The 25,995-nt window shown below is 45.5% G+C and overlaps 6 protein-coding genes across 7 annotated transcripts; 3 read left to right on the top strand and 3 right to left on the bottom strand.

Annotated features, from left to right (window-relative positions):
- Positions 1 to 753: 753 nt before the first annotated feature.
- On the top strand, positions 754 to 4,262 carry GL218_04155 (uncharacterized protein; the record flags this gene model as incomplete). The annotated part of the gene is made up of 2 exons (XM_033580739.1): positions 754 to 913; positions 982 to 4,262. 2 exons carry the CDS (start codon positions 754 to 756, stop codon positions 4,260 to 4,262), a joined length of 3,441 nt encoding a protein of 1,146 aa, XP_033437090.1.
- Positions 4,263 to 5,564: 1,302 nt separating this feature from the next.
- GL218_04156 (uncharacterized protein) lies at positions 5,565 to 7,975 on the top strand (the record flags this gene model as incomplete). Of its 2 annotated transcripts, XM_033580741.1 has the most annotated exons (3): positions 5,565 to 5,662; positions 5,724 to 5,857; positions 5,907 to 7,975. In XM_033580741.1, 3 exons carry the CDS (start codon positions 5,565 to 5,567, stop codon positions 7,973 to 7,975), a joined length of 2,301 nt encoding a protein of 766 aa, XP_033436065.1. The 2 variants fall into 2 exon arrangements, with proteins under 2 accessions (XP_033436065.1, XP_033436064.1); XM_033580740.1 differs by lacking the exons at positions 5,565 to 5,662; positions 5,724 to 5,857 and having other exon boundaries at positions 6,209 to 7,975.
- A 1,431-nt stretch (positions 7,976 to 9,406) lies between these two features.
- GL218_04157 (Protein transport protein sec1) lies at positions 9,407 to 11,869 on the bottom strand (the record flags this gene model as incomplete). The annotated part of the gene is made up of 5 exons (XM_033580742.1): positions 9,407 to 11,071; positions 11,131 to 11,480; positions 11,537 to 11,624; positions 11,693 to 11,730; positions 11,836 to 11,869. The coding sequence occupies 5 exons, from the start codon at positions 11,867 to 11,869 to the stop codon at positions 9,407 to 9,409; spliced, it is 2,175 nt and encodes a 724-aa protein (XP_033436066.1).
- Positions 11,870 to 12,786: 917 nt separating this feature from the next.
- GL218_04158 (uncharacterized protein) lies at positions 12,787 to 13,491 on the bottom strand (the record flags this gene model as incomplete). The annotated part of the gene is made up of 1 exon (XM_033580743.1): positions 12,787 to 13,491. One exon carries the CDS (start codon positions 13,489 to 13,491, stop codon positions 12,787 to 12,789), a length of 705 nt encoding a protein of 234 aa, XP_033437087.1.
- A 3,466-nt stretch (positions 13,492 to 16,957) lies between these two features.
- Positions 16,958 to 17,386, bottom strand: GL218_04159 (uncharacterized protein; the record flags this gene model as incomplete). Its single annotated transcript, XM_033580744.1, has 3 exons — positions 16,958 to 17,035; positions 17,103 to 17,253; positions 17,349 to 17,386. The coding sequence occupies 3 exons, from the start codon at positions 17,384 to 17,386 to the stop codon at positions 16,958 to 16,960; spliced, it is 267 nt and encodes an 88-aa protein (XP_033437088.1).
- A 2,815-nt stretch (positions 17,387 to 20,201) lies between these two features.
- GL218_04160 (Cell surface superoxide dismutase [Cu-Zn] 6) lies at positions 20,202 to 21,070 on the top strand (the record flags this gene model as incomplete). The annotated part of the gene is made up of 3 exons (XM_033580745.1): positions 20,202 to 20,276; positions 20,346 to 20,544; positions 20,598 to 21,070. 3 exons carry the CDS (start codon positions 20,202 to 20,204, stop codon positions 21,068 to 21,070), a joined length of 747 nt encoding a protein of 248 aa, XP_033436367.1.
- Between the last annotated feature and the right edge of the window lie 4,925 nt (positions 21,071 to 25,995).

Here is a 25,995-nt window from a genome sequence, read left to right on the forward strand (position 1 = left end):
GGTAACGTAGCGAAAGGCCTGATTTGCGGTGGGGAGTAAGTAGTATGATATCCATCTTCCTGTGTGTGTGTAAGGAATTGTGTCTCTGGAAACGTTGTATATCTGTCGTGTGTAGAGTAGAGAAGCTATTCGTGCATTTACATTGCGGCGAAGTGCTGCTCCGTATATGATATGATTTATTATGACCCCTGGCTTGGATATTTTTGTGATAACCTAGAGTTGAGGTTGTGAATAATACCTGTTTAACACCTGTTACTAGGGTATGAAGAGTTGAGTTTATGTACGAAGACAGCAACATGGAAATACATACGATTGGATAGACGTTAGGTAGGTACATAAGGTACCTCTTTACTACATATGTAGAAGCCGGGGGTTAAACCTTATTAGAACGTAGTGGATCCACTTGAACTGCCTGGGCGCGAAACTTCCTAACAGCCTATGTATCCCGTATCTCATGAACTAAACCCAATTCGAAATTGTGGGGGAGCGGTCAGAGTCGGCAATTCAAGATATTTTCTAGATGCGACATCGAGTAAGAGAGAAAGCTACCTAGCTAATAAATTCCCATAGTATTTACAAGCAAAGTAACCGCTACTCAATAGTGCATCATACCATAAACCATATATTCGACAATTATTAAACGTTTTCGTCTAATACGTACCTACATACCTAGGTACACTTCTGATATTGAGTGCCTAATAATCATCCTGATGATGCCGTAGTCAAGCGCGACTCTCTTAGAAATCACATAAAATGGCAAAGCGCAAGTCTTACGGAGGTGAAGGAAGTTATTCGGGGAAGAAACAAAAGACTGCCCATGTGCATGATCCCCCTACCTCCGAAGATGTCTATACCGGAAGACAACTTCGCGAGCTGTTAGCTTTCGAACAAGACCTTCGGAAAGCTAGGCACGGTATGTTGGTTCGAATTCAATTGCAGATATTTCTTGTACCGCAGAATGCTAATATTATCTGATCCTAGGTCTCCAATCGTTCAAAAACCTCCTCGATTGCATCGTCAACAACGAAGACCAGGATTCTGAGAAGTTTCAAATACTACGGGAGTTCTTGGACTCGGTAAAGCCACGAGAACAGGATGACGAAGTCCCCGTGTATCTACCAGATATAATGGAATCGTGGAGCATGGCTTCACAGTTAAATAACGAAAATGTCATGTCTGCCGTCGCGGTTGTCCTCGCGCTTCTTCTCAAAATTCTCTCCGGGAAAGTGAATTTGGTGTCATATGGTTTAGGGATATGTCGGACTCTCGTTCAGAAACGACAGCAAGAGCTTATCGCCAAAAATCTCTCGGCTGACAATGGCAAAGATTTCATAATATCTCCTACGTTAAGACTTCTCAGAGAAGCGGTATGCTTCGATGGTGGAGCGCTTGCAGCCCCGATATTCAGAGCTAGGAACAATACGTTTAAATCTCTCGCTAGGAATATAGGTCTTAAATACCTAGGAGAAGGCGTGGAAGATCCTAAGCGACCGTCTGTAAGGACAAATGCAATACGATTTCTTCTAAGTAGCTTGAAACTTCTCCATGTTGAAGCGAAGCGCGATCTATTATCCCAAAAAGACATCGTGGCAGCGCTTATGAGGCACATTAGAAAGGATCCACCTTCATTAATCCATGAAATCTTAGATACCCTGAGAGCTTCTGTTATTTTAGACAGGAAGCTGCCGAAGGATATCAAGATTAGAATCCTGAATGCGCATTCCCTTATCAGGATAGCGGAGCTCTATGGTTATCCCGAAGTCCCTACCGAACATGAAGGTGAATCAGAGCGCGAGCGCCCGACTGTCGAGCAATCGGCCCATGCGTTCTTGACCGCTGCTTGCACTGATTCCGACGCTGGTGTCCGTCGATCGGAACATGGTTATTACCCCGAGGGCGTAGATCCCAATGCCATACCATCGGCGGTCAACGATGATCAACCTGTGGATTTTGGTATCGATAGCATCCCGTGGATGGGCAAGTTTGAGAACGATGTACCTGTACGGAATTCGCTGTTGGCGGAGTTTATCCAGACATTACGACCGTGGTCTATCACGAAGCAGAATGAACTTCTGGTAGCGATTTTCGAAACATCGCCGGAATTGGCTGCCAACTACTTTTGTCACAAGAAGTCGTTTGCGTTTGATCCAAAGCTAACGGCTACTTGGATTGGTTACGCCGCATTGCTTTACAATGTTGTTCAGTTACCGATCCCCTCTTGGTTCGGACACGCTAAAGGCTATGCAAGAATTCCACCCCCTACTTCTGTGGTGCTTGGAAACATAATTCCAATACCCATGACACCAAAAGCTATAACGCGATGTCTCTCTATCAAATCCAAGTTAGCTTCCTTTTACGCCATCCGTCTATTAATATTGGCTTTGCAAAAGTTAGACCGAACTCTAGAGATGTATCGAGAGGCATCGTCGTCACCTGATTCTCTTTGGGAAGAGGCAGCTCGCCGGCTCTTAGATGAATTTTACCAAAGGATCCCCGACATCAAGGATGTTATCAAATGTTATCTTGCCATGGAGCAAGATGACCTACTTCAACGGCAAGCCGCAAGCCGCTTGCTATTACTCTATTACGAGGTCATCCCCCAGGTTGCCTTGAGAGCCAGGTTTGACGTCTCACCAATATTATCATCTACTATCAAGAGAGTTGAGGCATCAGATAGAGCAGATGAAGATACAGTGATGTCTCTATTCGAACTCGAAAACCTATGCGCAATTGCGAAATACTCCCCAAATATGCGGTGGTTTGCTCGAACCTCCGATATACCACACTCTCCGTTCACAACCCTCTTAAGATTATCTGTCGAAAAGACAACCGGATTATCTAATGAGAGCTTAGATGGCGTCTTATATTGGGTTGCTAAAGAACATCAATTGGTAGAAGACCAACCAAACTCTCCAGGGCTATACCCCTTAATTGCAGCATTGAGGAGCCTTGAAACCGTCGACTCGGCAATCTGGATATTCCTGGATAACTGTGTTGAGCGCTGTGCTAGGACGCCGGTCAAATACCTTGAGATGATTGAAGAGCAACTAGATAAAGTTAAGATCTCCGAAGACGAAGATACAGTTACTTACCCTCTCATGATGACGATTGCGGAGCAGATTCCTTTTTTTAGTTCGTCTTCCTCTAGCAAGACCACATTGAAAGCATTTGTGCAGTTTCTCTCGGAATACCTTGGACATTCACTTGCTGCTGGTGTAAGCAAGCCTTTCGTAGAGGCTTCGAAGGAGTTCTTTTCTACCGGCTTTACAGACCAGAAGCTCAAAGAAAAGTTGCGCATTCCAAAAAGGAAGAAGATTATACCAGAATCTCGAGAACATCACTCCGATCATAATGCCTTGCATATTAATGGGCGGGGTAACCAAGCTGCTATGGATGTGGACAGCGATTCAATCGCACAAATCAGCCCTCAGGACTTAGAACAGAGGCTAGCAGTGCCAATTATAACAAGCAAAGATAATTCCTTATCTAAATGGACATCCAAAACACCTGAAGAACTTGTCGAGGAGGGGTATGCATCTTCACTAATCCGCTTGCTTTTGTCTGAGCATTCGAGCATTAGAAAGGAAGCACTCATAAACATAGTCAAAGTTGCTGCGAAGATAAAAGATTCAACATACGAGAACAACGAGCAAATATGGCTCCTGCTTATGGAACTTACTGAATCAGCACGAGATTCGCTTACGGTCGGGCCACTACCGAGTGTGATCATCGCCTTTGCCTGCAAGGCCCTCGAAGTTCTAATGAACCCCATGCACAGTCTATATGAGAAGGTCAATCTGTTTCTCACTAGTGGACCGGTATGGTCATTAGACAAGATACCTCTTATACAAAATATCCTCCAAGAGGGCCCGACCGAAGATGGGGCTTTCTACTCCGAAGTCAGCTGGCTCCTGGGTTTCCTACTCGAAAGTTTACGAACACCCGCGGACGTGGCTCTATTCCATAAACGCAGAGTTCCCGAGAGGTTACTCGCTTTAACGTCCAACCCCTTTATGGGTCCTAATCTGAGGACGCAAATATTGAGGATCATTTATAGGATGTCGAGTATCGAGGGGGGAAGTGATACTTTGATTACGAGGTTTGGAGTGGTGAGTTGGCTTTTGGCGCAGAGGGATACAGCAACAGATGTTGCTGGGCGCGGAGTGTATCAAGCGATGCTTAGAAGATTATGGGAAACCTGTGATCAAAAACGCATCTCGGCGTGGAGCAAGGGTGGCATCGAAAGGCTTGTAGAGCCATGATAGCAAAGCATACCCATTTTACATATGTCATACCGTAAGCTAATACAGAGTTACTTACAACTCCCACACATATCCCGTTTTCTCTTGTAGAAGCTACAGATGATTTATAGTGTAGTTAACGTGAAATTTCTAGTCGGTTCGCTAGGTATAATCATTGACACGACCGGAGGTCTTAAACAAGGACAACTCGTTACCCCTATTATTTATTTATAAGTCAATATATGTTACGTAAAGTAGGTACCTAGGTACATGTAGCTAATATGAAAGTCTAGATAACCTTAGGAGGTATATATATATGTACCTACCTTAGGTACATGTGTAAAAATCATTTGATAGAAGTTGATTATATAATTAACCCTATGGAACTTCTTGGCTGACCCGATTTAGGCATCAAAAGCTTGCAGGTATCGACCCACTCAGGCCAGCGTGACGCTAAATTAGCTGTACAATACTGCATAGTACGTCAGGCCTTCTCTGTGCCTGCTGAGAATCTTCGGTACATATATGTACATGTCATGCGGCTTATGGGGTAACCTTGTCATAAGTACATATCTACGTATTTACGTACTTCATAGGTACCTACCTACCCCGAAAGATGGGACACGGACCACTTTCTACATTTTCCCAGTTCTCATATCTCCAGGGCAGTTAATAAACTTCTGGTGGTCTCCTCAAGGAAATATTTAATATTTGGACAAATGTTTTTGACGTCGCCCTACAACATACATCCATTGTAACATCTTCTGATCATACACCCAACAATACGACACTAAAGATACTTTCTTCGTGCAGCCACCAAAAACCCACTGGTACAATATTACTTTTAATTCATCAAACATCTAAGTTTTAAATGCGTTTTTGAGATATACCACCGCCACTTCTCCTTCACGTCGCTTCCTCTATCCGAGGTAGCTCATACTCTCTCCCACCCGAGTCTTCAGATTGATCGTCTTGTCAATTGACGCGCCTCCTCCTTCCAATTCCAATTAGCAATCCGACCTTGATCAACTTTGATGAGCGACAGAATTCCCTTCTAGGATCCGGGATTCCTTGAACCCGATCGGTGTCGCCAACCAAAAAAAAAACCCCCCCCCAAAAAAACCCTCGTCACGCCCTCATTAACTCTTCCACCCCGCACAAGACAGATACTCTTTAAGGAGAGCCTTGCTTAGCCAACTCACGATAATCTATCTTACCGCCCCTACTACGACCACGTACCATTCAAACGTGGATGCCGTCCACGTTTCCCCACCGCATATACGTACTATTCAAAATTAGATAACTACCCAGCCCTCAAATGATATGGCATTACGATATACAATAGACACGCTGATATTTCTGCGCGAATCGCACTTATGCGTCAAACCAGGCGCACTTCCTCCTGCAGAAGAATGGATGGGGTACGTTTAAGTTAATAAAGGATGGAGTTTCCTTTTGCCGTCATACTAATGAGTCCTACAGACCACCGCCCGAAGCTTTCCGCAACAACCAAGGAAATAAACCTGGGACTGAGAGAAGAAGCAACGACAGCTCCCTATTAGACCAGTCTAATAGACGAGTAGGCATTGACAGACATACGTCACGAAACGCTGGAGGTATTTTTTATATTAATTCTCCTCCAACTTTTTCTAACCCGTTTCCTAGTTTCTGAGGATATTATCCTTGGACCCCCGCGAACGACCTTTTCGTCGGCTACTCTCACAAGAGCCAACAAACCATTCGATAACGATAAGACATTGAAGGATACCGATACTCGAGACCGCTTCGCTTTCCGCTCTCGAAATGGCGATGCTGACAATTCTGAGCGCTTCCGTGACCGTGACCGTGATCGTGACGCTCGGGGTGGCTTCCGCCGACGTGGTGATGACCAGGACAGTGAGGGCTGGAGTACCGTGAAGCCCCGTAAAAGTTTTGGGCATGAAGGCGCAGAAAGATTCCATGGTCGTATGGGTGACCGGCCTGAGCGTTTTGGACCAGAACGCCGACCGCGCGATCAAGATGACAATGACAATGTGGATCGACCCCGCCGCAATTTCGGCGAGTTTGCCAAGGAGAAAGAAGGGGAAGATGGCGATAAACCCCGTAGAAACGGCCTGAACAAGAACAGGACCGATCAACCTTGGCTAAGGGACAATGATGCCCCCGCGCCTCGGGAGCGTTTTGACAGGTCCAAGAGTTGGAGAGATAGGGCCGGAAACGAGCATCAAGGTGAAGGACAGCAAGATAGGCCGAGGGAGAGAACATTTGAACGAAGATGGGATCGAGACCGGGATCAGCGTCAGGAACGGGAACCGGAATGGCTTGATGAGCCCGTCGAAGAGCAGTCACAAGCGCATACTCAAGAGGACTTCATGAAGTTCATGGATAGTATGAAGGCAGGGAAGAACCCGGCAAAGGCTGAGCCGGCCCCTAAGTTGATTACTGAAGTATCAGCACCACCCGAGAAGGTTGAAGCCGAGAAGACGAAAGTCAAGTCGGCGCCTGCTATAGAGACTGGACCGGATAAATTTTTCGCTGCGTTTGCACAGAGTTCAAGCATTGAAACGCCAGCTAGCACTGGTGAAGTTTCCAAGGAGAATTCTGTTCCTGTTATCAAACCAAAGACAGGTTCTCGATTTCAGAAACTTTTCTCTTCTCAAGAAGAATCTCGACGCCAAGTCGAGCCTCCAACTCCTGTTTCTAGTGCTCCGCCAGCCAGTGAGATGAACCCTCTTTTCGCTCTAGGTGGTGGGCAAGCACAAAATGACACAGCCGAGAAAGTCGCTTTTCAAGCATTATTGCAGAAGCTACAGAAGCAAACACTTCAGGCTACGACACCGCCATCTGGTGGGTTTTCAGAGCCTCCTCCCAGTCATGTGATTGCCTCCCCCGGTCCTTACCAGCTTTATGCGCAGGACCGCCGCGAAGAGCCGCTCTCTCGTGGACTTCCTCCTCAAGGCCAAGATGTTCACACACCTAGGCCACAAGTGCATCCGCAATTTGCTGCTGGAATGCGCTCAGAACAGCAGGTCTTGCAGGACCTCATTGGCCAGCGGCAGAGTGCAGCGCGTTCTGAACAGCCACCAAGTCGAAATAGCAACAGTAATGCTGAGTTCCTCATGACTCTAATGCAGAGCACCCGAGTAGCGCCCGATGCCCAGAGAAATGAGCAACTTGCTATGAGAATGCCGCAGCCCTCTCGGCCTGCACAAATCCTTCCTACGCCAGACAGGGAAATCGATTATCAACATGAGCGTGTTGCCGCGCAGCATCAAGTTGGTCGTCCCACCAACTTGCCCAGCTTCTTCGACGAACCTCCAATTCATCATAGGGAACCAGATAGTCGCCCACAGCAACCCACCCAGATTCTCCAGCGCCAAGTTCCCCCGGGCTTAGATCAGATTCATCCAACTGCTTGGATGCAGAACAATGCACAGCAGTTACCGCCTCCAGGTCGGCCTATGATCCCCCCTCCTGGCCTAGCCGGGAACCCACGCAACGTCCCCATTCCGGGAGCATTCCCACCAGGAAACTTCCCCATAGGCGCATTTCCTCCAGAGGGGATAGTCGGTCCCCCACGCAACATGGCACCGCCTCCAGGCTTCTTCGGTGGCCCGCCACCGCCGGGATTCATACCCCCAGGAATCCCTGGTTTCCAAGGACCGGATAATGTAGCATTCGGGTTCGATCACCGCGGCATGCCTCCTCCTCCCGGCACTTTCCGTCGGAACTAGGAGTCCTCCGAGCCTGATTACTTCGAGGACTAAACATTGCATCGCACTCAATTCAGATGTAAACTTAGTGGGTCTATCATGGCATATTCCCAATATTTCCCTGTAGTCACTGGATTAAACGGAGGCGACGGGACGCTTATGTGTGTACTGGTAGGAACAGGTCGGACGTGAAGGCTAGGGACGAAAAGACAAGAGTCTAGGCGATTCCTTTTTTCTCTCCTTGGAAGCAAAAGGGATTAGAGCGTGTACTATTGTAATAACCCTCCTTGCTCGTCCCCGACAACAGCAAAGCAAAGCAAAGCAAATTAGTCTAGAACCAAACAGAGGCTCTACCCTGCTTGTTATCCTATCGCAGAGCTATGTCTCTGCTCCAAAGCAAATACAACCAGGTTCAGAGAACAACAGTTTGCGTATTGGCGCGACAGCAACGTAGTAATGAAAATGAATTATGAAACTTGATACTGAAAGAGACGATTCTGACCCAGGTTTTTCATTTTAGCCGTTTATACCCTCAACTGTGACACGACCTGCGACCTATGATATATATATAATACCTCCGGACCGAAATTAGGACTTCCGGGCAATCTCTAATCTAAAGGTGACGGAGCTCGGACAAAGGGATAATGAGACCGGACGGACGAGTATTGAGAAAGAGCTATTCAGTGCAATTTGCTGACCTGGGTTACGTGTCTACGGCATTAGGTGGGTAGAAATATGATGTATAATATTAATAGTAGGACGGGAAGGATACGCGTATTCGGAACCCCGGATGTAGAAGTGCTGACGCTGACAAACGACGGGAGTAAGGAGAGTGGTTGAAGAAAGGGGGACGTTTAGTTGTTACGCGTAAGAGGATGGGTATAAGTAGGACTATCAATCAATAGAGAAAGAAAAAAAGTAATTAAAAGCCTCCCATTATATTTCCTCCTACTCTTCGATTTAGTATCTACGATATATCTACCGAAATAATATTAACTCATAAAATATTCATTAGGCACTCGAGCAGTCGGATATTTAACTTAGTTCTTGGACAGTAGATAAAATAATGTGTCTATGATATTGATTATATTCGCGTGGCCATGTACACAAAGGCTGTATGTATTGTATAACTATCCCAACCAACCAGCCAACCAACCAATCTCTTCCCTTCCTGGCTGCCTTGCCATGTGGAACTCTATACAGCAACAGAACGCAACGCTCGCTCTCAAGACGCCAACTCCTCAACGCTATGCATTCGTTGCCAAATGTATGTGCATGTTATCGATTCCTTCTCGGTCTACCTGGCTTCCCATCTCCAAACGCTCGGCGGTCATGCTACTCAAGAAAGAACTAAGCCCTACTTAGTCCTGCAGTATTAGTCTTTGGGCGCTTTGCCTTGTGTCTGCACGTTGGGATTTAACCCTGTGGGATTACGTCCTTCTCTTCCTTTTCTCAGCTCTTCTTCATTCCGAAGATATTACGCTTTTTCTTTTCCTTTTCTACTTTGTGTGGTTTGCCTCCGCTTGCCGACGACGGAGGTCTGACATCACTTCCGTTTGATGGTTTAGGAGTGTGAAGCGACATATTGCTCATTGCCTGTACAGGCGGAGTATGTGTAGGCGGAGCATGAGGCTCGCCACCTATTCTTGGCCCGCCTGGTAGCCCACCAGGACGAGGTGGTGCTCGTCCTGGGGGCGGGCGTTGGCCACCTGGTGGCGCCGGGGGAGCGGCCATCGGTGGTGGAGCGGGTCGCTCGAATAAGTGTGCCGGTGCTCTCTGGGGTGGCCTCTCCATAGGTATATCGAGTCGTCTCTTATCTACGCCCAGATCACCCACCTGTCTAACAAATAGCTGTGGTGTGAGCATATGGCTGGTTGCTAGGAAGACATCGCGGTTCAAAGCCGCGCCAACCTCATAGCAAGAGCGCGATTCGGAAAACGTTGCCCCACCGGCCATAAAGACAATAATGCGCTGTCTGTTATCTACGACACGTCTACCAGCACCAGCCCAACTAGGTTTCGCTGCTCGCAAAGAGCCCTGGCCAATGAGCGCGTCCTCGTTGGGGTCAAGTGGTGGTTTGACATAGGGAAATGCTGTCTGATCTAATGCTCCTCTGCATAGATGTTCCAGCATGGTTTTCACCGCAGGATTGAATCGTGACATATAATTATCCTCGGGAACCGGTACCTTCGGGTCGACGGGAAACAGGGGTTTTAAGTCTTTACGAATGTCCTTGAGACCATGTGTTGTACGACCACCAAGTAATTCCAAATTTGCTATAACTTCGCCGTCCTGGGGTGGTAAAGATGCATGTGCTAATAGCCTCTGAATATCTTCAGGGATAACTCCGTCCCTATAAAGGAGGTACATCATTATAAGACGCAGACGATCCGACTGAGTGACAGCATCATCATCCAAGAGGCGAACAATCGCATCGAGTACGTTTTTCGGTTTCCGATTATCCTCGTCAAGGCCTGTAGCCATATCCTGTTCTGTAGGAGACATTTCGGACAGTTTATGGTGTTGGAAGATGTTCATACACTCTTGCGCCATGGTAAGATGGAGAGAATATGCTTCTTTCATCTCTTGGAATTGCGGTAGCCCCGCCATCATATCTTTAATAGCATTCAGACTGGTGGTGTCACTGTTCGAATTTGTGAAATGGGGGTTTTGATCGAGGAACTTCTGGAAATCGCTCATCAACTTATCGATGGTATCCTTCATATGTCTGTGCCGGTTTTCAACCCACACTTTGTCTTTTTCGGCGAGTTCCATGTCCTTCTCTTCTGCATCTGGGGAACCCTCGTTAACAGTCATGTGGAACGTCGTCTTATCTCCGTCCTTGATCGGTAGTAGATCGTGTGCCATTGCTTGATATGTAAATTCATGTATCAAGGGAGCCATCAAATCCATCGATCTGTCGGTCACTATGAGAACTCCCTGCGGGCGGGAACTCGGCGGCGGAAAGTTAGGATTCCATTGTGCATATTCGTCGAGCTCCTCAGATACAAAACGAGCAAGATGTGACGATAATACGCTGGCCTCATGTATTGGATTCTGGGGCCGGTAGTAGCGGACCTTCGGGTACTCGCCAAGGGTCACACATAGACCAGTGATCTATCAACATTCAAGTCAGACGATGGGTATCAAACGTAAACTATTATGGTTCCGCAAACCTTCTGAGCCAAATCTTGCATGTGCTTCCTTATAAGTCCATTGCAAGCGGGATGAAATAGGATCGGAAAACTCCAAGGATCTCTAAACGTAACGACGTGGGACTCGCGAGGGTAATAATCGATCGAAAGAGTTTCAAAACCAGCAATCTGTTGCTTTGCTAGGGCTGAACCGTCTATTCGCCTCCTTAGCTGAGGATCGAGTACCGTGGTCCATACTAAATAGCATTTTTTGTATCTCCGTCGTTCAATATCGGCCATGAGACAATCTACAATGTGAGGTTGCGGTGACAGTATATATATAGCGTCCATACTCGGGTTCATATCTCTCCGATCTTCAATACGTTCGATGTCTGCAGCACTCTCTTCAGCCAATGCGCCAGAGACGGGACGTGTTCGGGTAACGTACTCGCAATATTATGATTAAGAATATCATCCTCCTTGACGGCATTGTCAATTATTTTCTTAGATTCGGTGTCGATGACCAGAATTTTCCACTATACGTAGTGTCCTGTTAATATGGTGGTCTCGGCCCTAGAAAGGGGTATAAGGGGTATTAGCTTACATCGCCGGCGGTAATGTTCTTAACTGTATTTATGATAACTATATGCGAGAGAGAATTTATAAGGTTAGCTATGCTACGAACAGGCTCTTGCTGACGAGAAAGGCAAGCTTCCAGTCTCGTAAAAGTCTAGGGGATCCTCTCACCGTCGCGTTGTTCTTCAATGACAGATACCCCCATTTTGTCTTAGCCCGTAGGCACTACGGAGATATTATGGTGACGCGCTATTTCTACGAGGTTTTCGAAGTGAAAAAAAAACACGACGTTTTGTGTAATTGGTGAGCTCGAAAGTAGGAGGTAGGTTAAAGGCAAAGCTCCTACAAGTACCTATTAACCAACGTGTGTCGCTATTGTGTCGCTATTGGTAATTGTTGTTCGCATGTACGAGTAACGAGTTCCGGTAGGCGCGTATGATGACAAGAGATAGACGTAAGAAGAAGTTTACATGTATCACCAAAGTATATGCAAGTTTATGGTATTGATGAACGCATTACACCTAGCAACGTGGTAAGAGGATTTGAGTTTCAGAGAGACGGGACAGTGAGAATGTAGTAAAGCGGTAATGTGGTTCTTGGCCCTTGGCGGGGTTCGGTTTCAGGGCTCCAATCCGCTAATGCGACCGAGTTGGACATTGAAAAGCCCCACTTCATCGATAGCGGACAACATTAATTAACATAGGTACCTACCTAATTTAGGTACTGCCGGTACCCAGCCTTATATACAAATATAGGTACATTTGTACCCATTACATGCAATGGAATTGTTACTCGTGATAGTTGGAAGTTTAGAGTTGCGGGACGTTATACGTAGCGTGGCACATCAACCTACATGTAGGTACCAAAGGTTACCTTGGGTACCTAGTGGTTGTCAAGGTTCTTAGTTAATAGGAATATAAACAGGTAATAAGTCAAGCCACGGTTGATATAACCCAACCACTTAAGTTACCTAAGGTATATTATTCTGATAATATATATTAGTTATATTTATAGAGTTCATAAAGTAATCAGACTCAAGTCTATTGACAGTCTAGAAAAGGGGTATCTCATATGATTAAATAGTCCCATATATAATATGTGACTAAAGACGTGCGGTGTGTTTTATCCAGTCCCTAAGTATTTCTCCACATCCGAATTACTGTAGAGCTGCCGCCGGAGCTTTTCATGCCGTTTCTTATCCTCTAAGGCCATCTTCCGCACCTTTTTGGCGTCATAAGTCTTCGCCTTCTCCTTCTTGGGCGGTAGGTTCTTTGGCACTTGGACTCCTATCCCTAGGGTATCGTTCTTTGGTTTTACTTTGATGGGATATTGGACACCTTGCTGTTCAACTCCCAGTCCCTTTCGTGAGTCTGGATCCCAGCCTTGAGACTGAAGGATATTCAACCCCATTCGCGACCGGTCTAGTGCCGAAGGCGGGTGCGAATGAGTTAGGCATACCTGATGTGCTATCGAAGCTTCATGTGGCCGAGAACTCGTCTTTACTTTCCCATCAGAGTCGGGGCCTTCTTCCAGGGGTTCCTCCAAGGGTAGCCGGCAGATTTCACAGGCTCGAGGGATTATAGCAACATCTGAACTCTCTTTTGAGGTGGATTGGCTAACCTCCTTTTCCTTAGGCAATACAATGCTCAGATATAAATCAGCTACAGATTTGGAAGTTTTCGTGGATGTGTCCTCTTCTGTAGTGTTAAGATTGCCTGAAGAAGCAGGAACGAAAACGACCCGTTTTCGCTTTAGTCCTGATCCAAATGGTCGCTTGTCTTGAAGAGGGATGTCGTATTCAGGGTCGCTCCACTCATCAGACACCATCTTGATAATTAATGAAGCACAATCATCTGGATAGAAACCTGGATTTGCAGGTAACTGTAACCTTTTAATGTTGTGGGTGGAGGAAATAAAGAATAGTGAAAGTTAAGAAGTTGGAAGGGCTGATAGGTTATATGAATTAAGTAAGCAGTTGTTGCCAAGCTTGGTCAAAGCTTACCGGGGGGGGGGGGGGGGGGGGGGGGGGGNAAAGGGTCTTCCTATGGTAAAATTTTTTTGAAAGGGACATCCGTACAATTCGCGTCAGCCTCAGGTGCGGCTTGGGTTTAAAGCGGCGTTGCTCAGGTATACCTATATACATTAGGAGGCGAAATTCAAAGTGTAGGGGTTCCATCTAAGATACCGCATCCACTAAGAAACAATTGAATCTAGGGCACGGACCACAGTAATCAACTATACCATATTTGGAAATGATTTGAGCATATCATTGCTGTGGGGTACTTTAGCGAAAGCCGGATGTAGTTTAGGTCATTGTAAACATAGTGTAGTTGAAGCCCGTGGTCCGTGCCCTAGATTCAATTGTTTCTTAGTGGATGCGGTACAGGCGGGTCTACATATGGTCTCTCGGCACATTCAGCCTTGCATTTCCGATCTGTCAACCCCTGTTCAGTATGTACTTTTAGTAGAGATCTAAAGGGCAGAAATAAAAAAGTTATCGTCACAGCTAAAGGCAACGTCTGCAGGGGGTCATGACATCAGACAGGTCTAACTTCATTTCAATAGCATCAACCCTCAACCTAAATATTCCTCCTACCTTACTAAATCTCTAATACTCCTAGCTAAAATATTCTTCACATGTTAGTATTATCATATTAGTCTCTAAAAATGGGATGTGATTTTTTCTATCATGCGCGCAAGCAATCGCCACACGGCTAAAATACTATCAACGTCAAAGATAGCTAGGATTATGGCTAGACTATATATTCCTGAAACCTGAGATTAAATAAAGATTTTCCTCATAGGCCATCCTTTCTATCACTATAGTAGATACGGCATAGATGACGTGTCTACCAAAGCACTTACAGAGGCTTTCTAAGATCTTAACCACCCTCGGATTCCATGTTCCCAAGAGCTATAACTACTCAATAACATACAATAAGTTACATTTTCACTGACCATAGGATATAACTTTAAAAGGAAAATTACTTTTCTCGGGGCTGCTTGACGATTACAGCATATCCCATCTTCTGACGTGGTTCTAACCAGAAGAATACGTCCACAGTTAGAAACATTTAGCGAGTTAACGCCATTACATGCATTGCATAGCGCCAAGATATCAAGCCAAGCATCAGATAAACGGGTTTCCTTCAGAACTCGTAAGCCACCAACAGCCGGGGCTCTCTGGGGAACTAATTGTCTGGCCGGAGCTCCCCACAGATACATCTTCAGCCACATCATCTTGACGTTTGCTACTCTATATAATATTGGCATCGGTGTTGATTACGAGGCTTCTCCTTGGCCTTACTGAAATACCGAAAAGAAAAATAGAAAAAACTTCACATACTAACTCGTGCGGAATCCGAGTAGGTAAAAATGAGCTAATACGGGAATACAATTATAATCTCAGTAGGATGGTAAAACTACGAAGCTACTCGGCTCGGGCCGCTAATCATTAACTGGAAGGTTCCTTAACTTAAAAGGTACATGGAGCATCCATGTTGTCCCAACCAAAACGCCATCCCTATTAGGATTTCTAGGAACATCACCTTTTCTAGAACTAACGCATATCAAAAAAGCCATTATACCTACGTAAACTCGAGTCAAGAATGTCTAGTATCATGATGACATCCCATTCAGGAGCTGGCTCGAAATACACTTCGCCTCGGCGAAACTTATGGTAGTAGACCTTGTCGTTTGTAGCAACACGCCGAAGTGATTGTCTAATTTTGGTACATTACCTCCGAATCTTTTTTTTCTTCGTTTGCAAGTAGTGCTACTTCGCATTGGGTTCATAGGTCATTAGTACCCAAGGTATTCCTAGTATCCCGTAATGGACCAAGACTTAGGCAGCCAAGGAGGACCAACGCATAGCAAATAAACTTGTAAATTAAATTAGGGAGGCTTTAAAGGCCACCTGCTTCCCGCTTCCCGCTTCTAAGGGTTTTCGGGTCTTCGAGCACGTTTATTCGACAAGATCAGACTACAAACATGGCTGGCCATGTAGCATCGCGACTTCAACCCGTTTATTTCCACTTTAAATGGTACCTATACACCATTGCTACATGGCAAACGTAATACATAAACAACTTGAAGCCTCACTTCCTTTTATTTTATGTTTTTTGTCTTCCATCCCAACGTCTACATCCTCTCCTTTCTAGTATAAGATGCTAAATAGTCCTTTTAATCTCTATTATGGTCGTTCTAGCTGTAAGTAGATTGCTAGACGAATGGACGCTGATTTATCTACCTTGAATAGTTATAGGTTTTGAGGTAAGACATATTGAAGCGGCGCTGTGATTTTATATTCTGGCCACATGCAGTAGATTATCCGCTTCGAGTTTCGGGTGTTGGTGTCCTGCATTCGTGTTTGGCTCGGCATATTCAGCCTGTGACAGAGCCACATTAATTTCTACGCATTACCAGATTCGCTTGTGGACTCTTCTAGATTAAATGGAAGAGATCTTATCTGATCATCATGCATTCACCCGACGTCGTTTTAAAGCCAACGATGTTACATTTACAGGCGAGCCTCAATTTGTCTTAAACACCCGGCAGTGCAAACATTCACTACTTTTAGGGACATTACCGTAGCTACTACGATGTTGCTCGATCAATTTTAGTTTTCTGCGTAGATTCTGATGGTGCGCTATGATTTCTAGTCTAATATGATGATTTTGTCGTATAACAAAGGGGGCTCAATGGGAAAAGGGGCTGATCAGCATAACTACCTCTTCAACATGGTGGCACCAACATAATCGTGGCAGTTTCGTTTAGGACATGAAGCTTAGTTCGAAGAGACGAATAAAACTCCCAAGTCAAATAGTATTAATGCTACGCAGATTCAATGTTAGAAGGAAATATATTGTTTACTTTTCACAACTAACAGAGCTCTAGTCTATATAGACCACCTGTCTGTATAATACTATATATGTAGGTATAGTAAGAAACGCGAAACAATGCCTCGCTGATTAACTTTAATCGCTAACTAATGTACCCCTCTCCCAATATAGTAGGTTGTAAGAGGTTGAGAGAACCGAGGTAAGCCTCTAGTAAGACAAACCCACGAAGTCATCCATTCCTAATTCAATTTCCACACTTATTCATACATGTAATTCTTGGCCACGCTATTACCTGATCATTACCATTGGTGAGTGGCCAGGTATGACTTCGTAGAGGTACTTCACTCGCAAATGCCGTAGCCCAATATCCTCTCAAGTAAATTCGATATGACTCAGGAACCGGAACGCCCGCGTCTCTTAATACAGTATAATGCACGAATCCGAGTCAACGCTTACGACAGCGCAATAGCACCCCGTCGGTTTTCACGTAGGTGTAACAAGCCCTGAAGGCCGCAGAATACCAGGAAAGCCTATATGCAAGAGAACATGAGACTTATAATCCTTCCTCGCTAATGTGCAATGGCGTCGGAAACTTACAGCATATACGATAACGGCGGTAAACACGGTGCTCGCAACCGCTTGGCCGTCTTTGGGGTCTTCGGCGCCCCCTATGAATTCGTGGTGATTGTGTCGGTAGAGGCCGCCGAGAATCGAGAGGATGACAATTGCAAAGACGGAAATAACCACGCTGTATATGGAAAGACACTTCATTAGTAGGATTGACTTGTTGGTGTTGATGGAGCCCCTAGCACCGGGGAGGGGGGGAAGGGGGGGGATGCTCACCAAGACCAAGCTTGCATAGAACTGACGACGGGCTTCATGATGGGCGGTTTTGGGGCTGGTTAAGCGCTTGGTTACGTTGACTTAGTAAGTAGCGAGTGTAAGTGTCGTTGACGGTAGGATTTACGGGTTCTGATTCGGTTGCTGCGGCTATCGCGAATCACGTTGAAGGATGATGTCGTCGGCGCGAATGCGATTAGGAGGAGGATGCGCAATGTTGAATTAGATGTCATTGGATAGAGAGGCTCGACGATATGAGGCTGATGGAACTGGGGCTAACTACGAGGCGTCGGAACCGTGTCACTTTTATCCGATATGATCCCTACACAGAAAGGTACCCAGGTACCTAGCTCTGCTTGGCTTCTGGCTGTTAACATTTTAAGTTTCTAGTTCCAGTTAGTTATACTTTCAATTCTATCGAGTCTAGGTACCTAACCTATGCTACATGTATTTCTAAATTTCATTATTGACTCAGCTCAATAATATCTTCTTTGTCAGTAAGCTATGCTCAAGAGTTAACCAATATTATTTATGGATATTTTAGTGTACCTAAGATATCAAATAACTATCTAAAATAAGACACATTATAGACGCTAACTCCGGCACAGCTCAGCTCCGATTTGTTTATCTGGCTGTCTGGTATTCAATGTTGTTTAACTTGTAAATATCGCATCTAAAACCATTCGCTCCGAGATGGTGACCTTTTTCTATCAAAAAGAACCAGATCCATATAAGGCTTCTTAATCGAAGTTTTCGTGTTAGTCCCGAAACCTGCAAGCCTTGAGCTACGCGCTAGAAATCGTTCACAGCCTCGGCCTTGGCCAGCGTCAACAGTACCTAATATATTAAAACCAAGCGCTTAGCGCCTATGTAATGCTCCTTCACCAAGACTCGATTTATAATTAGCGACAATAGCGAGCAGACAAGTCAAGGTTTTTTTCTTTCTTTTCGTTAGCACCGTAAGAGTTGCTTAATTGTTTTGAAATACAGACGCGAGATGCGAGTCTCAAATAACACAAGCCTATGCGCTTTACCGAACTGGTTAACTCCGATAAGATCTCATATTGGTCAAATTATACTAAGGTGAGGAGGGATAGAGATCCTACAAATTAATCGCACCTTGTAAGACACCTTAACCGGCAAATTGCCATCACAATTAATACTCGATCGATCGTCGGGTTACAATAACCACGTGCCAATACACCTCTTTAGAAAATAGAGAATAGTAATTTCAGTCTGTTCATTGGTAACTCTGGTTTGACTGGTTCGCAAAAATCTGACATGGGACAAGAACATTGTGGTATAGATTCGTAATGGTTAGTGGTTTAGCGGTCAAATGTCAAAATAATGAAAGGGTTGGTAATACTACTTACGTATGTACCTGCAGACGGCGGCTCGAAGCCTGCACCTAGCGGCTTGTATTTGGGGTCGTAGACGATCTTCCACCGTTTTTACTGGATGGGACGAATCATATACGGCATCAAGAAAGCCGCCGAGGTATGGCATCTATTTTACTACCTAAAGCTTTATTTACACTGTCCAATTATAGTTGATATTTCATTCCTATGTAATTTTTTTTTGTTTTATTATTTTTTTTTTAAATATACTTAGGCCAAACTGGACCTCGCTTACAATATCTACCTAATGTATAATAGGCATGTGTATACCTACCTCTTAGGCAGGTACACATGGTAGTATTGATTTCGGTATACACGCGCTGCCTTACAGTCCCAGTAAGGGAGGGTCCTTTGTGGTTAGTGGATTATTGGGGGGGCCTCTAACCATGGCTGAGCAATTCGGACTTTCTCTATCCATGTATATTATTAGAAGAGGCTTGGTGGTAGCGCAAATCAAATTGGGAGTACCCTAGGTAACTATGTAAAAAAACACAGGCTACGTGTTGTACAATGCGCTGCCATTCAGAGGGTTAACTACATGAGATTTACATAGTACAAGACCCTAAAAGGGCTGACGTGAGAAGTGATCGGTAAATAGGAGAGCCTACCTTCTTCTTGCATACGGCATACGCTCTCCACGTAATCAACTGTCTATAGCGTCATCATCATTTTTTTTATCCCTCTGAAGTCCGGACTTTCGCTGTCATAATTGTCGTGGCGACATGTAGAACCTGTAGGTAAAGATCGCGGATTCGGGTGCCGGCAACACATGGAGGGAAATGTTTCTAATGTTTCTTGTTTCGTTTGTTCCCGTCCCTCCGGATAAACTGCTTGGCTTTCTTGGCTTTTATGACCACCCTGCTTCTTAGCAGGGTTGGCTCAGACCCATTATGTGATTCGTTAGTGTCACCTCCTAATCCTTGTTGCTCTACGTTGATTTGCTGTCCTACGTTGCCATTTTTGGGTAGTTCTAGATGAGGAATGATGCAAGGTCCCATCGGTGGACGTTGGTCTCATCAAATGTCTATCACCGGCCATTCCTTTTCCGCGTAGACGATGGCGGGTGAACTCGACCTTGTTAGTTAAGATGATGTTATGACAAGGAATTGTTCATTGGTCGATCGGTCGCAGGCTGTGGGCTACAATGGAGTACAAAGTGACACCCACTATCACTAGAGACAAAGTGTAGACGGGTATAAAGACTTACAGCCTTCAGTCCCATTGTTCACCTCCGTTTGTCTTTGTCCCTGTCTAACTCCGACTTTTAAAGGCACAAAAACTCTGAACAAATAACTATACAAACGGTTCCGCCAGTAGTTTCCACATAAATTCCCAAGCTACACCATCCTTCGGAGGCCACAACATCTAGAAGCTAGATACGCAAACCACGAATTCTGACGAGACTCGAACAACCAGAACTCTATCACAATCTACTATCACATTTTCATACCTCAGCAAAATGCGTGTGTCTAATATTATCTCGCTCTCTACCATTGGTGCTTCTGGTGTCCTAGCCCAGGATAACGTTACCGGCGTAAGTTTCAACTTATAGTGATGTATAACTAACTAGTTATAAAACGTTGGTGTTAACTTACTTTATTAGCAACTAGGTGATGCCGCCGTAACTACTGGTAACCCCATCGGAAAAACAGCCGTTGCCACATTACCGGAGCAGGCATTCTGGAAAGGAAGCCTTAATGGCAATGTGAGGGGCTCCGTCGTAGCCAAGTCTGGTGCAAACGGCGAAGGTGTCGACTACGAAGTATCGTTCTCGAACTTGCCTCAAGAGGGTGGACCGTTTAGTATGTCTTCCCCCATAAATGTTTCTCTTGTATATCAGCTAACCGTCATTAAGTCTACCACATCCACGTCGCCCCTGTCCCAGAAGATGGCAACTGTACCAGCACGCTCGCCCACCTTGACCAATATATCCGAGGCGAAGACCCCGCTTGCGACTCGGCACGCCCGGCATCGTGCCAACAGGGAGACCTAAGTGGGAAATATGGAAAGATCCAAAGCTCAGAGCCGTTCACTGCTAAGTATCACGACCCGTACACGTCCTTGAGCGAGGGTGTCGGTTCGTACTTCGGAAACCGAAGCCTTGTATTCCACTTCGCAAACAAGACCCGTATCTCTTGCGCAAACTTCTCCGTACTCGGCTCGAACACCACCGTACCCTACCCTACTGGCACGGGTAGCGTCACCAAGACAACGCCCGCACCCACTGCCTCGCCGAGCATTCCCATCACAAATGCGGGCAGTGTGTTAGACGTCGTTAAGAACCTAGCCATCGCCCCTGTCGTTGCAGGCTTCCTTGCTCTGCTATAAGACACAACAAGTATATTAGAGTCAATTAATTATTATTAACTGAGGTTTACTTCGGAGTTAACCGCAGTTGAAATTTAATTTGCATGGATTGGCGTTACAGGGATGGCGGTTGACTTTTGGGAACTAATTACTAACGATATCTTAACATTCTCTGATATTAAAAGAGCTAATATCATTATATGCGTATGATGTTCACGGCCGGCGAGAAAAATATTCCATAGTAAATATTACCTAATTTAACAATATTTCTTTCCCATTCCTTGTATATACCTTGCATTGATCGCTTTACTCGCCCTATTACTCAACACTATATTGTGCATATTAGGCTCTTAGCAGAGGGGCGTCGGTTCGAAGAGAAGTGATACGCTATGAGTGAATCCCACTATATTGAGGTATTATTTATTTGCATCAGAGCACATGAGAATTCAAAGCCACAAGGAGATATGCTAATCTCAATAGTTGTTCCCCAATCGTGCCACTAGCAAGGGGGAAGTGAGAGTATGACCATCGACACACTATCAAACATCTATCGAGTGTCTAGAGAAGCGCCATTAAGCAGCTATCCGAAAATAATAATAATCATTAGGTAGTATCCCGAAAGCCATGCGTTCCGGTCACTGCATGAGACGCTGTCACTTTTTAAATCTGAGATATGACAACTTTACCTTAGATAGGTACTAATGAGACTATAGTGTCAATCGGATATAAGCCTACTCATACTAGAGAGCCTAAGTGTTATTAGGATGCTTAGAAATACGCCATATTTTGTACATGAGGATATCTTTCGCAATCTTACTTAGCAAAGTTGGTTCCTATTGCGTCGATGGCGTTGTAGTATCAGATAACGACGCTGCCATTCTCAACCCCAATTTTATAAGTATCTACTCCATTACCATACCTATCGTCGAACTAACGCGCCTGCCGATCACTCAATATTCAAGCTTCGAATAGGGTAGGCCTTGACGATCCACGTTAGGTGCTCTTTCACTTGGAGACGTGAGAGATTGGAGATTACGGGGGCGAATGGGAACTTCGTGGCTCCCTCCGTCTTAGAGCGGGAAGATATCAATGACTCAAACTAAATCAATATACCAGTTAAAGAATCAAGACAAGCGTGTCGGTCCAGGGGGAAATATCCGGTGTACTCCACATTTCGGGCCGTGACAGTGTTAGTCTATTCGCTTCTTATATCTAAGAATGTGTAGTATCAACAGCCTCGTCATGCTAACACAACTAGGCTATACCAACCAGATATCACTAGTTTGTCTATATGTGCACAACTTATGGATATAGAAAGTGATATCAGTTACCAACTCGGAATAGCCCAGCAAGCTATCGGAGAGAAACATCCCGTTGTCTCGTTTATTTGTTGACGAACATACACTTAAGACCCTAAATGCATCACATATCTGCAAACGGCCTGAGTCTGCAAATCAGCTGCGAGTCTATAAACGTGGCTCACCGGTTCAATACCGACATGTATGTTTCAGCTCATATCTAAAGGGTTGGAGGTGAAATGTCTCGCGCTTGGACTTGCTCTCAATGTCACCTCTAAGCGCCGTGAACAATTAGTAAACGATCTATGAACGAAGGGAAGCTGCTCGTAACGTAAAGTATTCGCCACCCTTACTACCAACGTAGGTATCTATCCAATTTGGTTCTCGTCGAATGATGAGGAGGCCTGAAACGTCTTTGCTATAATAGGTTGGGGTGGTATTATTGTTATTATTCTATTGAAGTATACGTTTAAGTCACTTGCCAATCGGGAACTCTCCTGCGACCTTGCTCATTCGTATCAGTGCCTGTTACAGCTGTAGATATCAGTTATTTTTATTCTGTTTTCTTAAGTTTACTTATAATACTACATGTAGAGAGAATATAATATACATATATTCGTGCCTGATGATATCTTCCCTATCATTGGCTAGGAGAATTTGGCGCGTGGCTTTCAGCTTCAGTGTGGTGTGTGTACTGATACTTGTATGAATTCGAAGTCGCCATAGGTGGCGCCCTAGGGATAGCAGCTAGCTGGTCGTCTGCAAGGCTGAGCACATCCTCACCTGAATCGCATGGGTTTAAGAATAAGGTGAATGGGGTTGTATTTATTGCCACGAGGCCCGGGTAGAACGACGTAGGGGAGGCTGTACGAGTCCTACCTATGCAAGAAAGGTCGACCCTTAGCTTGGGTGGTTCAGGAACCGTTTCTCGACCTCTGATAGGTCTCTAGGTAGACAGCTTATCGACTAGCAGTTCCAAAAATGGATATGACTTATCGGATCAGTCTGTGATAGGCATCGTTCATCCGAAAATGGGAGATCTTCGCATTCACACATGACGTTGTGCTCGCCAAGACCGGGTGCGTCCTCCAGACACACACACAGATCTAGTGCGGATGCAGCCCATTCCTAAGGGTCTGGCCTTCCTCCTTACATACGGGATGCTGTCCCAGGCTTTCCAGCCCGCGAGGACGCAGGAGATCTGACCCTAATGCAATGCGCGCGGTATGAGCCGGGGTAAGCTGATTAGGAGGGTAGGTCTGCAGCTGTCAGGACCCGGGTGAGGTCTCCAATGAGACGTGCTATCATGATTTAGATCTTCGTAGCGATTAGATCTATGCTGAGCGTTGCGATTATATCGCCGAGGTTCACTCGGGGATTCGTGCGAGGGTTGTGATATCTATCCCCGAATACGTAATATGGTCTGGGGTAACTGACCTGAATCTTTGGGGGCAGACTGTCAAAAGATAGTCTGGTAATGAATCAATGCCTATAGATTCATAGTTGACATGGTATCTTTGTCAATAGACTTGTCAATAGGAGGCCTAACTTGGATACGGCACAGGTTCAGCAGCTGAGAATGAGTGCGTGCGAGGGAGAGAGACGGGGGTAGAGACAGGTGATGTCAGCTACCTAGGTAGTTACAAAGAGCTCTCTGCTCGGGTTACGACTTAAAATCCGTTATACGCGCGGAATCATCACGACAGGGCTCGACAAATCCCGGCTGCACCCTTAGACATTACAGATTTTTCATCCGCGTTTCCGAAGAGGGTGCGCTATCGGGTTTGAATATGCGGCGACACGAAGGTACATCGTTTAAAGCTGACCAAGTACGGGATTAGTTGGTAGTTTTGAGGGTGTCTTTGTGTAAGAAAGCAAACGCGAGATGTGGTCTATGATTAACAGAACCTTTGTTCCATTGCAGCTGGATTAATGCAACACACCTGCAGCACAAATCGAGGCTAAGCTTCTGAATAACGAACCTAACTCAGCCACAGATAGCTCGATTCGCCCGAAGAGTTCAAGATTTGTCCGCCTATCACGACAATAGTATGTTAAAAATCAGTCAAGTCAGTCAAGTCAGTCAAGTTGGGGCGTTATTGGAGTATATCGGAGCATATTGGAGATAGGTGCGTGACCCGATGGCAGTTCATTGAAAAGTATGCGACGCTCCGGACCTTAAAACGGAACAAATTGTTAAGTCTCAGATTGCGATAGGCGCTTAAAGCTCTTATGGTTGTAGCTGGTTCAGCGCGGATCTTGTTAGGGTCTATCATTGGTTAGAGCTGGGTGTGAATCGAGCCTCGTGGGCAAATATTGTCAAGGGGTTTGTATTATAGAGTTGTCAAAATTAGTGATCCCCGGGGAGGCTGCATGACTTGGGAATGACAAAAAAAAAAAAAAAAAAGGAAGTCTTCTTAAAGAAACAACATAAACAAGTTCTCCAATGATTTAGAGGTTTGCGACTTTACGACTTGTAGCTTGCGGCTTGTGTTCCTGGGACTCTCTCGAATCTGATCTAATGTATTATTACATTATTACATACCTTTCTTAGGTACACTACCTACCTGCTTGGGGCTTGTTAGTAGTTGTGTCAGCAACAATGATACAATGATGAATGATGAACAGCAAGGATAGATGGCAATTAATAACACTATTTGTTACCAGATCCATGGCCTTGGCGGGCTTAGCATTGGGACCGTCATCAAACCGCCTCAAATTTTTTTGGTTATTCCTCCAAACTCCATGTCAAACTCCTATCCGTCGCAGTCCGTCGTTTAAACTTATCGGTTCTAAACTCATTACGTTCTCCGCAAGACTCTTTCCCATACGAGATGAGATTGTATCCGTGCAGAGTGAGATGTTCAGGGGTCTCTCGAGTCTAGACGCATATACTTGCAGAACTTGTAGGACTTGCAGGAAGTTGTGCCCTATGACGCACACCCTCCAGTTCTGAGGTCGGCGACCACTTTCTCGCAAAGCAGCAGGGATCTACTCTCTCCTCTTCACACTACAGAACACTACGTACCTCGAATACTCCCTCACGGCATACAAACATACAAGCATACAGGGCACATACAGGGCAAACTAGGGTTGGGGATCGATTCGAGAGGTCGATGACAGCTGCAGCTAACCCGCCTCGAGTACAACTGCTCGCAGCTCTTGGCCGTAACTTCGCGGCAAGCATGCCACCCCCTCTGTGATGATTGGGCTGGAGTTCGTTCAGATACCGAGGCCGTTGCACTCGTTATTCTCCCCGCAACGCTTGCCTGAAAGAGGCGCTCGACCTATCCAGACGCACGAAAGAGGACAGAACGGCGGAACTACCGCCAAATAGGATGACTTCCTATCTGAACCCATGTCTTTCGTGTCTTAGACGACCCTTGTAAGTGATAATGTTGTCTGCATACTTACACGACTCTGCCGCGATCGGTAGGCCTGTTTATTCCGCCAGAGCCTCCTCAGTGCCTAAGTTCTGAGGCCAATTTGGACATCATCCCAACTCAAGCTTTTCCCATCACAGACGAACGGCAATTAGAAAGTAGCCTTATCGAGTACCTACACATCCAGTACCGCAACCAGTACACCATGGCTCCACATCGCGAAGCGGACTGCATTGCTCAAGCGAACCGTCCCAATCATACGGCC

This window comes from Daldinia childiae (genome assembly GCF_008694065.1).
Source record: "Daldinia childiae strain JS-1345 chromosome Unknown Scaffold3, whole genome shotgun sequence".
NCBI lineage: Eukaryota > Fungi > Ascomycota > Sordariomycetes > Xylariales > Hypoxylaceae > Daldinia > Daldinia childiae.